General features: G+C 38.6%; 1 protein-coding gene across 2 annotated transcripts in view; it reads right to left on the reverse strand.

Annotated features, from left to right (window-relative positions):
• Window positions 1-17,387, reverse strand: part of ADAMTSL3 (ADAMTS like 3) — a 187,587-nt gene that overhangs the window by 48,476 nt on the left and 121,724 nt on the right. For both annotated transcript variants that reach the window (XM_040600771.1, XM_040600770.1), the window contains exons 9-15: window positions 15,634-15,791; window positions 14,553-14,664; window positions 11,674-11,812; window positions 10,026-10,076; window positions 5,645-5,849; window positions 4,630-4,777; window positions 3,103-3,187 (exon numbers count right to left, since the gene is read on the reverse strand). In XM_040600771.1, coding sequence (XP_040456705.1) covers window positions 3,103-3,187; window positions 4,630-4,777; window positions 5,645-5,849; window positions 10,026-10,076; window positions 11,674-11,812; window positions 14,553-14,664; window positions 15,634-15,791 — 898 coding nt within the window. The remainder of the gene's footprint in view (window positions 1-3,102; window positions 3,188-4,629; window positions 4,778-5,644; window positions 5,850-10,025; window positions 10,077-11,673; window positions 11,813-14,552; window positions 14,665-15,633; window positions 15,792-17,387) is intronic.

The following is a 17,387-nucleotide window of genomic DNA, read 5'->3' on the forward strand; positions in this document are numbered from 1 at the left end:
GGTTTTATCAGACTTGAGTGTAATGTGTTGGACAAAATTACCCACCCATTTTCAGAGAGGCAGCTGTGAAAAACATGTAATTCTTTATCACTAAAGGCATGATGGGGACGTTTCTGTGAAAATGACTCAAACGCAATGAGCAAGAATCTTTGAGAGACACTGCATTTCACATGCAGCCACTGCGACTACACAAACTAGTGATGACTTTTTAGTTCAGGTTGCTGAAAAAATATATCAGTTTTTGAAAGCATTTTAGTTTTGTCCTAAGCCATGACAGGGAAAGGCAGCTGAGGTGTCTATTCCTTTAACTTATGATTAATAAAAAGGATGCAAAAACCTTTCTGGATCTTCTCTGCGAATCCCCCTGTAACTAAGAAGGCTCGAGGGAAGAATGTTTAAAATAATTATTGGTATCAACTGTCATCACATTCCACAACTCAAAACTAAAAAGGTCAGAACTAAATTTTTCTTGGCCTCACTTTAAGGGCAGTCATTTTTTATTTTGCTAATAATAATAAAAAAGCAGCTTTTGAATGTTCCCCCTCTATGTAAATTCAGGACAGCAGCCATGGCAGACCACAGCAGCAGAACTATTCATCTTCCACAAGCTACTTTTGGCATATTCATCATTTGTGGGTTCTAAAACACAGCTGCATTTATTCTCGTATTCATTATCAACCAAAATATTACACAAAAGCCTAGAAAGACAGTTGTAATAAAAGGATGGACTAGAAGTTGAGACTTCGTATTGTGGTTTAAGTCTGGATGACAACAGAATAACTAAAATTAAAAGTGATGGCATTTTACCAAGGAAATCATAAGCCTCCTGCTAGGCAGAGGTGGGCTATGAGTTATCACTGTGCCTTGTGTAAATTACAGAAAATAAAGTTAAACCGATCCAAACCAGAGGGAAATCTTGTTATAATTTACTCTGGGAGAAGTAACAACCTATTGTTACAGTTTATTTTAAACCCTAAAGGCTGACCCCCAAAAAGCAGCACTCCAGCTGGAAAAGACGGGAACAGTTAGGGCATGAGATTTAAAGCATCTATTGAGAAACTGCTCTGGTTGCAAACCATTGTCCACAGGACCAACAGGCAATCTGCAAAAGGGAATGAAGTCAGGGAGTAGTTATTTCTCATTTCTCCTTACCTGCCAGCTTCCTTAGAATAAAGTAAGAGCAGGCAGCACCAGAAGACAAGTAAAAAGAAATTAATAAGGAATATGGCTGCAGCATTAGAGCTGGGCCCTAGGAGAGCCCAGACTCCCCAGGCTAGGGAAGCACAGCACCCCAGCAACACCTCAGGATCAGAGAAGGATGGCAGAGAAGAGGCATCAGCAAGAAGTGGCTGGAGAAACCTTTTAGACTTGGGGAGATGCTTCTGGAAAACGTGAAGGAAAGAGTCTCAGGACAGAATGAGGATCATGAATTTTAAAAAAATGATCATGAAAATCTAGGTCTCCAGAGTAAACAAGAAGAGTAAAGATCCAAGGAACTGCAAAACTGCACAGCTGTGACAGGACGTGCAGCGAGAACTCGAACACGGCTGCATTCACGCTGTGAGGCCACAGTGGAATACCTCGGTCATGCCTAGGAAGGCACGAATAACGGCTTTCTTTGTGAGGGCAAGGTACAAGGGAACCCATTACAAACCTTCCGGCTCAGCTCTATTATATTCTAAATATACTCTGAACCAGCACGCTGTGCCCCTGCCGGTCCTCCCTGCCTGTTCTGTCAGACTGCTGCTGAATGATCTTAAAACCTGGAGGCTGCATTAGCTCATGGATGCCACAGCACGATCTCATAATGCTAGAGATCACTTTCTTTACAGCTTCATGCTGAATCCTCTTTAGAGGTGGCCTTATATACCTTCATTCTGATATGCTGACATTCAACAGGCACATTTGATTGCATCACCCCCTTCGACAATCACACTTCATTTTTATACCTTTGCTACTACCCTGCCTTAATTCAGGGCCACCAATTTGGAGAGTGAAATAACCACTCACAGTAGGTTGACACTTGACTTGAAAGGCTAGAGCAGTGAAAAGTTTAAAGTACAGTCACCATAACTATGCAAACACCTGTTTGGCAAGAGGTTTCTTCTGTGAGTCAGTGCAGGTGTAAAGATTTTATTACTCATGATCACACCTGCTGGTGCATGTGTGCCAAAAAATCAGGAATAGCTAGATGGAGGAAGAAAAATAAGAAGTTATAGGGCACGCTTTGCTCTCAGAGCAATATAAATCCAAAGTAACTTCAGCAAGCTCATCTAAATTATTTTAAACTAACATTACTACAAATGAGTGCAGAATTTGGCACAGCACAACAAAATGCTGTTCAAAATCTCTCATGAAAACCTTATAGAACATTTCTATTTTCTAGAAAGTTGTATACTCTATATTGAATATATTAGATACAAATATACATGAAACATTAACACAGGGGATATAAGCACTTGTGTGGATGCCCTAACATACAAGGGACAGGAGTAAGTGTAGCTGGATTTAAGTCATGCTTTCATGCCCACGACTTAAATGTTGCAAGGCTTACCCCTGTCAGCTCTTAAAGGGACTCACAAAATCCAGATGTTATTTCACACATATACACATGTAAAATATCACAACTTACCCGCATAGATTTAGCTAAGCTCAGAGATCAGCAGGTTTTTCTCACTTTATTTACGCATTGGTCTCACTCCCCAAGGAAACCCTGGCAACCCTACAAAGTACCTCTTAATTTTTAATACAACCACTACATCCTTGAGGTAACAGCAATGACTGGGATAAAACTGAATTTATTTAATTTACATCTGCTGAAATGCTTCCACATCATTAATTGGGGTTTAATTAGGCTAAATGAAGATCCCTTTGCATTGCTTGAATGATACAGGGTCACTACTAACACAGTAGCTCTGTGTCATCCAGAACAGGAGCTCCAGAAGCAAAGCTATTGAGATGTAAAATTAGGAACAGCTCATAACACAACTCATCTCCCAAGGAAGGCCAACTGTCAAAGAAAACTGCACAGCAACTGTCATTCCAGATGATCTGCAAAACATGTTGGAAAAGTTTCTTCACTGTAAAACACAACGTACTTACGTTGGCTCTTCCGAGACTGTTCTGGTCTCTTCCATTTCATGTGCCTGTTTAAACCACGGCAATTTTGCTTCCACAGGGTTTTTTTCTGTTACAAAAAAAAAAAAACCAAACAAACCAAAACATTCAGTAATTCCTCCAAAATCAAAGCAATATGTAGATGTTAGCACTGTTCACTTTAGCACTTAACACTTTACATTGTCTATTGATCTAATGCTTTTGAATAAAGATATACTGGATGATAAACAATTTACTAGAAAATGTCTTCATTATGTTTGAGCTCCATTCTGACACCCCTTTTTACTGAGAGGGTCCTAGTAATCCAATTTCCATTCCTATTTAATCTTCTACTTCCTTCCCACATATTCCCCAAATGCAGGCAGTCTCTAGTAGGTTGTAGGTTATATCTCAGTGTAATGGATTATCATCATAACTTAAGTTTATAGCTGAAAAAGAAGCCAGAGCATAGCAAATGTACATTGCTCTCCAGATAGACTGGCTTCACTAGAAAATTTTCGCAGAAAATAATGGGGTTTTTTTTGCAGAGTTAGCCAACTTTCCCAAAATTGGAAATTAATTTAGAAAACACCAACTTTTTAATCTGTCTATATGTCCTACAATTCTGAGATGCTTTTTTTTAGGAGTATTGTAAGCCAGTTGAGGATCTGTGCCTCCAAACTTAAGTAAAATCCCAGAAGGTTCGTAAAACTTCAGTGCTAGTTTCTACTTCATGGTTTAACCCTGAATAGTTTTCTGCCTGAAGAATTCTCTAGAGTCTGAAAACATCCTAAAGAGAAACATAGGGTTGTCTACAGATAGCTTTCACTTTTTCTATGTAAACCTTTACGGTGAGTTGTGGATGGCTGAAATAAAAGCCGTTCAATAAAACCTGAAAGAATGGGAGTAGCACCCACTAAAGTTTCCTGGGCCCAGAGGGACAGAAATGAGCAAGGGACAAGACATACTGGTTTCCACCACCCCCATCTTTGCTTTTTCTTTTCACTTCTAACCTACTGTTTCATGCCTTACCAACTCTCTTAGAGATTATTTGTCAATTTACATCATTGTTACAGACCTTTTAAATACACAGAAATGGGGAAGAGAAAAGGAAATCAGTTTAATTATAACAACAAACTGATGAGGCCCACTGGGAATGTTGACACATTTAATGAGATATAAATGAACAAGACCCCAAGTGCTACCTATGGAGTACCATTCCAATTTCAAGTATTATTGAACAGCTCCTCCTCCCCATGTTGATCTCATTAATTCTTGTTTTCTCAATTTGACCAGGCTGTATAGACTTAGTTAGCATGTTCACTTCATGACAGTCTGGCCACATCAGCAAAAAATATCAGCAGGGCACTTCTCCTAGCGCCAATAATTAAAATGCTTGTTTCTGCCAAAACTGAAATAAGTCCTAGTAAATTCCAGCTTCTGGCATTTCTGAAAAAAAAAGGTTACCAGGGGCTTTTAATTCTCTTAACAAAAATGTGAAACAATAACAGACCCAGACAAAATTCCAGTTACCTTTTGGCTTGTAACATGGTATTGGCACAATGCACTCTTCTTTTATGTGTAGTTTAAGTTGTGGATTGCAGCCACCAACATGCTGCCCACGGTGGTCAATACACAGCACTACTCGGTAACGCAAGCCTCGGCCACAGGTCACTGTGCACTACAGGAGACAATGCAACCATCTGACAGTTTCTTTTTTATTATATTTACAAATACCGTTAAAAAACAAGTTAGAAGCACTGATGACGTGTTCACTAAGATTTTTCCACAATCAATCAGGCGTCAGAGACATATGAATTTGTGCCTGCATTGCTAGGTGAATAAAGAAAAGGTTGATGATGGAAAAAACGTCTAAGTTTGGGGAATGCAAATGATTTCATGGGGTTCTGTAAAGCTTATCTGATTGGCAACAGTCTGAAACAGAGGTGGCTATGTACTGAGAAAATGCTCTCTTACAGTGGTCATTTTCAGTTAAAGCTGGGTCAGACGTGCTGCAAGAACAGTTTCTTTATGTCAGTGATGTCATTTGGATGAACTAAGGAATTATAGAAGTGTTGAGCTATCTGGCTGTATCAGATAACTACAGCCAAAATAAGTTGGCTTTATGTTCTTGTTACTATAATGAAAGGTAAGAATGCTGGAAAATCACCCCTGCAGACATGTCAGCCCCTAGACAGATATGCCTTTAGCTATTACTTGCCGTGAAATACTACATTTATCAAGAACTGAGAGACAAATGACCTGATTGCAAAGGGGCCTGACCTCTGGCTCTAACCTCTCCTTTGTGTAAAGCAGGAATTCAACATGCATAAATAATTCAATATGAATTTTTCTCCACACAGGCATGGTAAGATTTCGATTATCAAGCCAAATTACTTAGCACAAACTTCTCCTATATAGTACTAAAAATTATGCTTGCAGGGCTACATTTTTCCAATAGCCTCGTGCTCACAAGCACATAGTAATGCAAGACTAGAGGTTTCCTTTAGAAAACTAGAATAAAGGTCCCAATTACTTTTCAACTTACTTGAGACCATTCCATTGCCACCCATTTAGGACAATCAAACAGATTGCAGGTTTGAATGACTTTGGGCTTAGGGGCATACATGCATTTCCATTCTTCGACTTGCAGTATCTCTCCATGAATGGTCTCCTCTACACAGACAAAACTTCTCCTCTGAATACCACCTCCACAGGAAACAGAACATGCAGTCCAAGGATTATGTTCCCACCTGGAAAAAGAAGTCGCATACATTAAAAATAAGGCTTCTTTTTTATTATTATTATTCAACTAACTTCTATTAAAAGTTCAAAATCCTGAGTCCAACCTTAGTGTCATTAAAACTCACTGATAGTTTAGTTGCTGGATCCTGACCACACACTGAATATAAATACATGGAATTACAGAGCTACCTTGCTTTATTCCAGCTTAAATTCATGTGCAAAATAAGAAGAAAAATAGAACTACAGATTTAAGTACATTTCCCAAAATAACTGAAAATCTTATTCTCATACATGAGTTAAAGACCCTAAATATACTAGGTTCAATTACTGGAATGATTTTATTTGCAAATAGTCTAAATCATTTAAATAGATTATTTTTCAAAGTTAATTTACTTGGTCACATATACCCTTATTATCATTGTCGGAGACCGAGAAACACATGTACTTGAGATTATATGAAGTCCAAAGACAAAGACAGAGCTGGCTGTGCTGACTGAGGATGATATTACCCACGGCTGCTCATCACTACCCACATCATGCAGACTACCCTTAACAAATCTGTTAATGAAATAATTTTTATGGGAACTCTAACACTTGCTTTGAGTAAACCCGGCCATTTCATTTCAAACTGTCTTCATCCATAAGGACTGTTTATGGATGTCTTCATCCATAAGAACAAATTAAATTGTGACAGATATCATTTGGCTGGTCATCACTGCAGTTCTGTAAGAGTTTTCCACCCTCACTGAAATGCTGTTGAATGACTTTGTGTTCACACTTTCCAACTTGCTTCAAGCAAAAGGGTCATCCGTTTCAGCTGCTCCAGCTAACCCAGCTGATTTCTCCTGAAGCCAGGCAATGCACAGGTTAAGGAAAACTCACACAGCCCTGTCAACCAGCAGAGCTGTGGGGCAGCAGCCTCCAACAGAGGGATGATCAACCACCTGCTGGGAGGGAATATCTTCAAAATGGATATATACCCATGATCCCTGGCCTATCTACAATAAAGATGGAAATTGCTGCACCATCTGAAGTAAGAATTACATGGAGGTTTTTAGATTACAAACTTTGTTTCATTTATATCTTGATCTTAGCATGAATGTGCATTTAAGCAATCACTTCTCAACAAAAACTAACTTCAAAAATGTCCCGCTCCTGTCATGTTTAGACATAACAAGCTTCTATCACAGCATTTGTCTATAGGTTCCACTGACCTCCACGCAATTTTTCCTCACCCTTCACATCTTATCTCTCACTTTCTTTCCACCATCTACCCAAATCAAAAGTTAAGACTTGGGAAGTGATTCAATCCTGCAGCACATCTTGTGGTTCATCAACATTTGTTAGTTTAAAACTTATTCCTGTTACACCTGCAGGCACTTTGAAAGGATCATGAAAAAAATTACATCCATTATGAACAATGGACACAGCAAGTACAACAATATCCCACCAAAATAAATTCATCAAGAGTAACTTAGCTATCATAAAGGAAGTAATAATCTAAGAGTAGATAAAGCAAAGGCTTATAAATCAATGGTAAATTTAAGTAATTATGACGCACTTTCTGTGATAAAGCAGTTAAATCAAGGGCAATTCCGATTGTAAACTGCCTACAAAAACCTATCAATCCTGCTTAAGCTCGACAGAAGAATGAGTATGAAACATACAGCAAGCCATGGAACATTAACTAGAGAGTGCATACTCAAAAGCATTCAGAACAAATCTGTATCAGACACACAAGTACAAAATACATTTGAAGAGCAACAGTTACGCCTTTCTTTGACTTAAATAAATGGCCAGCGTTAACTCATTTTCTTTAAAAATGGTCAGGAACTAAAGAGCAATTAACTGTTCAATGAATTAGCAGCTCATGGATTTATATATATAAGGCTCACTGTGCTATATGTAATACTAGCCTCGCAAGTGTTTATAGCATGAAGTTTTATAGTTGTTTTTCTTTATCTCATCAGTTTCGAACACACTCCAGATCCCATACTCCCATAAGCATTTTCAAGATGGAGTGAGGTCCATGGCTACTGGGGAAAAGGGGGGTCTTGGGCAAGCAGTCAAGGAGATACTTTCCAGAACCCACAGCTGTCAAGGGATCCTCAACAGTCCAACAAGTCTGAAATAAATGGAGGCTTTCCAAAAGCTTTAAAAGAAAATTTTCATCCTGGGAAATTTTTCTATTTATTTCAAAAGAATTCTCCATCTGTAAAAATATTTCAGTGGGGCATTTACAACTCTAGCCACAGGAGAACTCTTTCAAGATCTTGCGGTGCGCACCATGACTTTCCCACAACTTCCTTGTGTGAATGGGAAAGTGGTGGTAAATGCCGCAGGACTGCAAGGCAGCCCTCCACATGGCCCTCGTGTTATGTAGGAGGTGTGATGTATGACTGCTGATCAAGGTGAAGGAGTCTGTACAGCTTTGCTCAAGCATGTCTACAGTTCTTTGGGTTTCTGCCTGCTTTGCAAGAACACTTGGGTTAGCATGTTAAGAAACAGGTAAGGAAAGAAAAAGCAAAAAGAAAAGGTGGAAGAAGCCCCAGCAGAACTGGCACAGACTAACGCGTTGCAGTTACTTGACAGGCAACGGCAAAGAGAAAATGCATCTTGCTACGCTGAAGCAACACTTGCATCCATGCTGGACCAGATTCACCGCACGATGCAGGTACACAAACTGGCTGTTTCAGCTGCTGTTTTCTTTCAGAAATTCCAGCAAGAAAAGGTGCTTTTACACCTTCGCTATGTTTCTTTATGCACCTTCCCAGTGGAACACAGCCCACTTCCCCTCTGTCCTTCCTGCTCGCACCAGCTCTAAGCCCTGCGTGGCCATCTGCTGTTTTACAGTTCTTACTCCTGAGCATCACCCGGGAAGACTGTGACACCTTCTGACAGGACACACTGAGGTGTCAAAATGAGGTGGGCCTTTGACTGTAGATCTCAGTGTCTGAAATAAGAGAACCTGCCCACAGTTTTATCGCAGACATAATCTATCTCACCGCAGTGTCATGCAAACGTGCTGAGCACAGTAAAGCACAGAAAGGGGGATTAAATTTCTCTTCCAACTGGTCTCCAAGCCCTGAGCAGTTCAGAAGATGAAATACTCATGTAAATAAATTGTGCTGAGTTCCAGAGGAGATCTGAAGTACAAAGGAATTGGCAGAAGAAATGAAAGAGGAGAGACACAGAATATAATTATGGAACTTTACAGGATAAAGCTGTGGAGGGGAAAAAAAAATATCTCTATGTATGAAAGCCAAAGTACATCACAGGACAGCAGATCCACAAGAAGTGTAAATTGCTACAGAAATAAACTATGACATTTATATCAGCTGTAATCAGTAGCTCCACTGAGCTGTGCAAGTCTATGATTTCATTCATATTACTTCATATCTTTACTTCTTTAGAAAAATACACATTATTCATTTCATGACATAATAAAGCAGAGGTTCAAGTCAGATAAATTTGTATCTGATGCCATCAACCATAATTCGTTACATTAACAGTAAATCTGTCTCAATGCTTTTTAGTGCTAACATTCTTTACAAAACATATAAGCCTTCCAGAGAGATTTTATATTCTTGTGATTGATTCATGTAAAAGAAAAAAAAAATTAAAAAAGGCAACAAACTGTGCTCTGGTGACTTAATTTTAGGCAATAGATATTCAGACAACTCACTATCTTTAAAGTGACATGTCAGTCTTAATGTCAATAAATAGAGTGCAGGTCTAAAGATGAGAAGAATGAGACCTCTCAAGGGAAAAAGAATTTCTAGAGCCCTGTAACATAGGAAGACCTCTTCTATAAAAGAATATATTAATTGTATAAATCTTCAAAATAAAATAATTTCAAAACAAGAATTCATACATGCATTTTCAAGCAGATGCCCTTCTTGGCACTTCAGCAGGGGAAGGCTTAGGGGGACAACGCTTTATTCTGAAGCCTTCCACACTGATATTTCCAAGAAGAGCATATTATCCTCTTACTGTCAAGCTAATCATCTAGAGCACACTGAAATAAGACACAAGCCTCAAAAACGTGTACGGGATTGTTATAAACTTGCTCTCCCCTACAACAGAAAAATCAGAAGATGTTCCATGTTCTTAGTACTCAAACAGTGTATTTGCAGTGAAAATTGCAGTAATGCTGACACATACGCTATCCTGATTATACATACCGAGGAAGTGGCTGGAAGTGATCATAGGGCATGATTTCTTTAAATCCATCACTGTCAAGAAAACAAATATTGCATCATAATTTCTCATACACATAATTTCTCATGTACATCAAGTACATGCTTTTACATGATCATGCTTAAAGTAAGCAATTCCCAATGTGAAATGAGGGAATCTTACATTCATTACACATTACACTTGTGGCAAACAATGACTCGTATAATCTTACATCTCCTGCACAGATACAGATCTATTCACCATACAGCTTCTCCACTTCATACCATGAAATAAATATTAAATGAGCAATCCATAGGCAGAGAAATTTATTATCAAGTGATCCTTTAGGTCTGTGCTACTTCATTAACAAGAAATCAGTTACATATTTGTATCTGTAAACAAAGACCACTGAGGAACATGAGTGGCAGTGAAAATGCATCACAGGATTAATCCTATATAGGTCCTGAGTGGTGCTTCAGACCCTTCTAGAGCTGTTTATTTGAATTGCACAGCATAAAGTAGGCATAAAGCTTTACTTCCAATACCCAGAAATATATACTATAACCAGTAGTACTTCCCTTTTTCTGTCTGTATAAGCTAAAATTGCAAGGAAAAAAGATAATTATGTCCTTTCTTTCCCTAATTTTCCTGTTTCAGCTTTGCAACGTTTGGCATCCATTGCCATTAAGCATTACTGAAGTCTTACCACTCCATATAGTGATCAACTCTCCAGGAAAAAAACTTGAAAGTCTGCACATCTATAACTGTTAGAGGTCACTATCAACGATTATGTTCAACAGGAATGAAAGGAAATGGACAGTTTAGCTATAGGAAATTAAATCCATTGAGAGTGTTTCCTTTTCTTCTTGCATATAACTCTAGCTCGGCCAGCTGGCATATTAATGTGAGGTTCTGGGACTTGATACTGTGATGTTATTTTAAGATTCTTTAGCACAGCCAGGAAACCTTACCAGACAATCCAAAAGTTAGTTTGAAATACTGTAGTGCAATTCAATACAATTTATGTATACTATAGCCTTTACAGTTTGGTGACAATATTCTGTGGTGTTTGCACCACAAGTACATTTAGTTTGATTTATTTATATTTTTTTAATTCTTAGTGTAAAAAGCCAAAACAACCTCCCCAAACTCCACAGTACAAATGAGGAATGCATCTGTTACAGCAGACAGACAAATAAACCAAGTTAAACCATGTGCAAAACTTGTACGCTGACTGAGAACTGGAGCTACTGTCTATCTAATGAGAAATCCTGAATGGCAACATCAATAAATCCAAAAGCAGGCAAACAATCGGTGCTCCTCACACACTCTCATAAAATACTTGTACTATTGCTGTACCACTCAGCAAAAAGAGTAGAATTAGCCCTTGAACAGGCAAATTGATATTCGCAGTATCTTTGTCTAAAGCAAAATCTCCTATTCTGCAACACTGAAGAAATGCTACAAATCTATTGGCAGTGGTGCCAGACATCAGCCTTTAACATGTGCAATAACCAACCAAGATCAAGTAACCTTAGTACGTTTCTAAAGTAGTTAATTTAAAGATGAAAAGAACTGAAATTAAGTAAATACGATTGCTTGTTCCTTAGTAGCTGAGTATACTGCCCACTGAAATTTATCTGACATACAAACCTAGACGGGCAGGGATCCATGTTGCATTCTTTCAGCTTGGGCTTTGGTTTCTTATTTTCTGGATAGTAATGACAATAGTGGTCAGGAACAACACGCTTCAGACGAATATCCACGCATTCAGCTGAATTAAGCTGATAACCTAATGCAGAAGCAATGTTAAATTTTGGTAATGGAGACAAATTAAAGCAGCCTTATTCCCGCCTGCCCTGTCGTGTCCCTCCCCCCCGCCAGTAATGTGCTGCCCATTGAACTGATTTCCTGTGTTACTCTTGTTTGCTTCTAACCAAGCAAACACTGCACAAACCCATGCAGGACCAGATCTTCATCGAAGGTAATTCAGCATGACAATTATATTAACCTATCGTAACACTAGATGAGACTCTGGCACATTATTTTAGTTATATTCTGAGTGTAAGAGTAAAAAGAGCAAGCATATTTTTTATGTGATGCAGGAATACATGTACTGGGAGCAGCTCACCTGTCACAGAGGCAATCCTGCAAAGTCATATGGTTCTACTACGTGTTCCACAATTTATAACTGCCTCCCCCAAGGAGGAGTTACCATGTATATTAGAGAGCTGTATTACACAGTCACGCATGCTAAAAAAAATAAATACTTAAAACAGAAAGCCAGAGGAATTGAAGATGGGATCCAAAAACATTGCTAAGTTAAACCGTAGAAAACCAAGAAATAGTTTCAAGAACATTCCTCACTGAAAAGCCAACAAAAGAAAACTTGAAGTAACTACTTGGTGGAAAAAAAAAAAATCTATGTGGAGACTGGTTACAAGAAGTGTTCTGAGTTTAATAAACCACGAGGTTGCTTTTTTGGTTAAGAAAAAAAGACTCATTCAAAAGAGCTGACTTGGACTTAAACTGAGGAGAGGAGGAGGATGTTCTGGTATGTGCAAAGAAAAAAAGTTTGAAACCACAAGAATTAAAATCAAATAGAGTCAATAAACTAACAGCACAAGTCCCAGTGTCTACTGAAAATGCTAAGTATCATGTATCAATGGCTTCAGTTGTGTGTCTTTTGGCTGATTCAAAGTGTCATCATGCATGAGAGTGATAACCATGAAGAACTAAGCAGTTCCAGTGCTCAAAGCGTGCATGTTCCAGTTCTTATAAGTACGGCAAGGACCCAAAAGATATGTCACTTGCAAACAAGATAAACACAATTTTTAAACATTCTTGCTCATTCCTGCTCAACTTTGCTGAGATGCCCATCACACTCCCCCTTTCCACACATGGAGATTACAGAATTAAATGTAGAAGCAGCATCCAAGTGAGGAATGGTGGTGCACTGATTCCAAGTCTCTGTTGTGAGGAATTTTTCCTTTTACTGCCAGTAAAAGACGTCAAACAGACAATCTGGATACTAAATTCACTTTATGATAACAGGTTAAAGCCAGGCAGCTGCAAGCACGCCTCAGTAATATGCCATTCTTAACGCTACTACTTTCATGGATAAGCAGTAGCTTAGTTTCAGTGCCTCTTCAGTTACTGGCCTCTCTCAGGACAGCTATCAAAAGTGTCCAGTCCTGTTGATAAAGGTACCAGTTTCATATTATAGCCATGCAGCTACGAAGTAGGGCTTTGAAAACCCTGGCTAATTTCAAAGAGATTGATATGTAGCTGTAATATTCAAAGCATAACACCACTTTGAATAAGGCTGGATTTGAGCCATTAACTCTGAAAGTAAATATGTCCTTTGAGTTATCCAGTGTGTGCATGCAATCCTCAATACATGCAATCCTCAAAAATAGCTGTGATGCTTTATACTTCTTCCCTTATCAGATAGGTTAAGGAAAAAATCACGAACAGTGTGATAGAATTACCATAGGATATTTATTACTACTCACAGTTTCAGCATCATGCTTCATGAGGCCAAGTACCTTATAAGGTACAGTAGTTTCCTATGGGACTACATATTACACACATATATTGCCTGTATTTCAGATTTAAGTGAGGTGCAAGTGCCAAAACGGATGGCCCATCAAGAGATCCCCAGACTCTGCTTGTGCTTTAAACATCTTTCATTCTTTTTACTCATGTCCCAAGTAACTATTTACATATTTGTACTCTCCAAGAAAATCACGACACCAGTATCACTAGTAGCCCGCCTGTTTAACCGTGAGCTGGATAACGCTAGCTGAACTGAAATAGCTACCGACTACGTCAAACACTCCTCCTACCAGGGGGTCACACTTTCTGCGGAACCAGACATGACAAGCAGTGAGCTGGGCTGGATGAGCAGTAGCAGAGCTGAGCTGCACTTCGTCTAACCATCAATAAGCTGTAGTGTTTAAACCAGGAGTAGATGCTACAACACACTACCTGCTGCTCTAACCATCGGGACAAAGTGTCTAAGATCAGACAGCCAAAGGTACTGCTGGTAGCTGTTTTGAAATTCTATTTACTTATTCTCCTTTCTGTGTAACTAATTTCTGAACTAAGCGTTCCTAAGACCCTCCCTCATGTCTACTACTGTGGCCAGAAATTCTTTCTTCATTTTTTGATTACTCTTATTTCAAAATCTCATTGTATTTCTTTGCTTCCTTTCCCACGATATCCTTAACGATTTGTCATTTTCCACTTTGAATGTCATATCTTCATTTCTTCATCAAGGCTCTTATCCAAACAATCATTCCTTACGGAAAAACGTGACTTCCAGTAATATAAGGCATAACCCCACCCCCCCACCCCCCATACTAACTGAACCAACCAATTTACCTGCTATTCTGTCATTTATTTTTCTGAAGAACCACCAGTGCAAAGGAACACAAACATTTAATCAATTAAAACGCAGAATGAAGGCTGTAAATCAGCCACGTTTATTCTTCAGTTGTAAACACTCCTGAAGAATTGCCATTACTTACCTCCTCCACATGTCACTGTGCAGGGGAAGAACTCTGTTTGTCTCCACTGATGACTGATGGGTTGATAGAAAAAGAACTGAACCACACTCTCTTTTGATCCAGAGTACCTGGTCTGAAGAAATTTCCTTTACAACACATGTGTACACTGTACTTCACTGTTCATATAATTTAAAAACATAATTCATATATAATAGTAGTACAGAGAGTGACATGATAACAGACCTAAAACCTCTAGAAAGTCTAGAGTGACAACTATGTTTAAGTTTCCGATAGTCAGATGCTTGTACGTTGCATTGTTTTTCCAAATTATTCAAGGTACTAATGTGACTATTTGATTATCTGTCCTTGACTGGCAAAGTTCCTAACCACATTCTACTCCTTTATCTCTTTGTTAGCAAAATTTTTAAAATTTGCTGGAGAGGTAAGTCTATAATTAATATAAGCACACTGGTTCATATTTAGGCAAGTCTAACTGCACATGTAATATTGGAGATGCAAAAAAACCAACCTACTGGAAGTCTATTTCTACAACATGACAGATGAAAACAAGTGGCATGGTAATATTGAAACACCTGCAATTTCCAATCTGTATGACTATCTTCCTTTTGGCAGCCAAATGTTGATATGTTTCTATATATAAATATCTGCATGTATGTGATCTGGGTAGAAGAGAAATTTAAAAGGATTAGGAATGGTGAGTAGCTGGATTAGCAATGTCTGAGGGAGATTCCAGGGCACTGCTGGAAGCAATGCTCAGATTCAGTAGGTGGCAGTCTTCAATTGGATTAACACCAATCCACTGCACCAGATCATGCTGCTGTTATTTCAGTAATATTTAAATCAAAAGTCCTGGCCATTTTTAATGTTAAAGATCCTGTGGTACTTTCCACCACAGCAAAGACGTCAACCTCATAACATTTTAATTTGTTGGGTATTCTTAGTGTAAATTATCTCTGGACTGTAATTAGGATTCCTTATTTGCTAGCTAAAAGATTTTGTATTGCTACAACCTGATGGACAGCCACCGACTCTGTTGCACATACTTGCAATATCTTTGTAGATTTGTACATACACATCCCACCTTGATAATGAAATCTGCTCCAAGAGGTCCCTGGATCTTTATGATTTCCCTGTCTGTACTCTTCTGGAATTCAACAGTTGTATTTTCTATGACAAATGTTCCAGCATCATTGAAACTGTGCTCTCCCTTGTCTCCTTGTAGAGTTTTGGACTCTATAACTAAAGAAGAAACATGCACTTAGTAAATTTAAACAGGATATTTTTTACTTTCAAGGAAGTCAGAAAGTAATGTTTACAACTCTGCCTTGCAAGTAACTGCCGTATATGTGCATTAAAAACCCACACAGAATAGCTGTGAGAATATTGGCTGCTTCAGATTATAGGCTGATATATAATTGCTTGACATGTCAGCACAGGAGTATCTGCCTGAACACACTATTTTTTCATACCAGAAGCATTTCTGAGACAGTTTTTCCTACACCAAGAGCTCTGTATAGTTCTAAATCAATAGATTCAGCAGGACAAGCTGAATGAAACTTAAAACAGATAAAATCAATACACAGAAAAATAACGCAAGACTTCCACGCAACTCAAACGCCTAGCAATTTCAGCAATAAGTCTCCAGAGAAGCCTGAATGGTATCAAACTCACGGAATACTCACCTCAATACCTGTATCACTCTACCCATTCCAGAGGTGATTAGCTCACCTTTGCACACTTCCCAGGTGAGCCAAAAGCACGGCCAGGTGGTGGGTAGCTGCAGCACTGCCAGAGGGATGTCCCTTTTTCAGAACAGGTGGTGAGGAAAATACCTTTTGAGCTGTTCTGCACTCCTTGGAAACAGATTAAAGTAACAGCCCACAACCTCCAGAAGACAGATGAAGCATTTAAGGATTGAGTCACTTCCAGAAAACTGGCTGAACTGTAAGTGGACAAAGCTAAAGGAAGATACTCGTAATGCAGGTAGAATTTTGGGCTCTGCTTAATACAGTGTATAGGCACAGCAAGATGCATGACTTGAGATACACTGGTCTGGTTACAATTTATCAGAGCACTCCACCAGGCATGAATCTCAGATGAGCTCAAGGCTAGCTAAAAAGAACCTTTTGATGAGCTATAAATACCCTTCTTCTCCAACTACTTTACCTTTTTGGTACTTTAAACAGAGTTACCTAGTTCCGAATAGATAATTTAGGTCAAGAGCATCTGGTTTTACCTGCACTGAAAATACACTTTGAATGCTGTAGTCCGTCGTTACTGTTTTCTTCCTTAAGATCTTTCAAAATACAAATGTTTTCTGGAGCATCTCCAACAAAGAGAGTGAAGAAATTCTAGAAAAAATTAACTTCCTTGACAGGGTACCAAACATTACCAAGTTTCTAAGCATTAGGTTCCACTATGCTCGTAGGTATAACAAAGATGACATGCATTGCTGGAAAGAAGTTTAAGGAAGGATATGTTTCTAGGAAATGACTTTATGTTGCTCATAGGGTAGGAATCTAGCAGTGAATCAAATTTACTTTATCAAAGAGATAAAATAAATCTCTGGGAAACTAAGTGCCCCATTATCCGACACATTTCCATTAGGAACAAATAGATATGAACAAATCCCAGAAAAACGAACAAGTATTTAGATGATTATTACATATTTTTGTCACTTTTATGGAAGTTTTCTTTCCTGATTGCATTACAAAACAACCTTTCAAATATCTGGAACTCAGCATTCTTCGATTAAGCTTCTGCAAGCCTTGACCCCAAACTTACACTGCTTGACAGTAAGTACTAATGCATGGTGCCTGTTTTTCTGTCATTTTG

Source organism: Falco naumanni, chromosome 7 (assembly GCF_017639655.2).
Source record: "Falco naumanni isolate bFalNau1 chromosome 7, bFalNau1.pat, whole genome shotgun sequence".
Lineage (NCBI taxonomy): Eukaryota > Metazoa > Chordata > Aves > Falconiformes > Falconidae > Falco > Falco naumanni.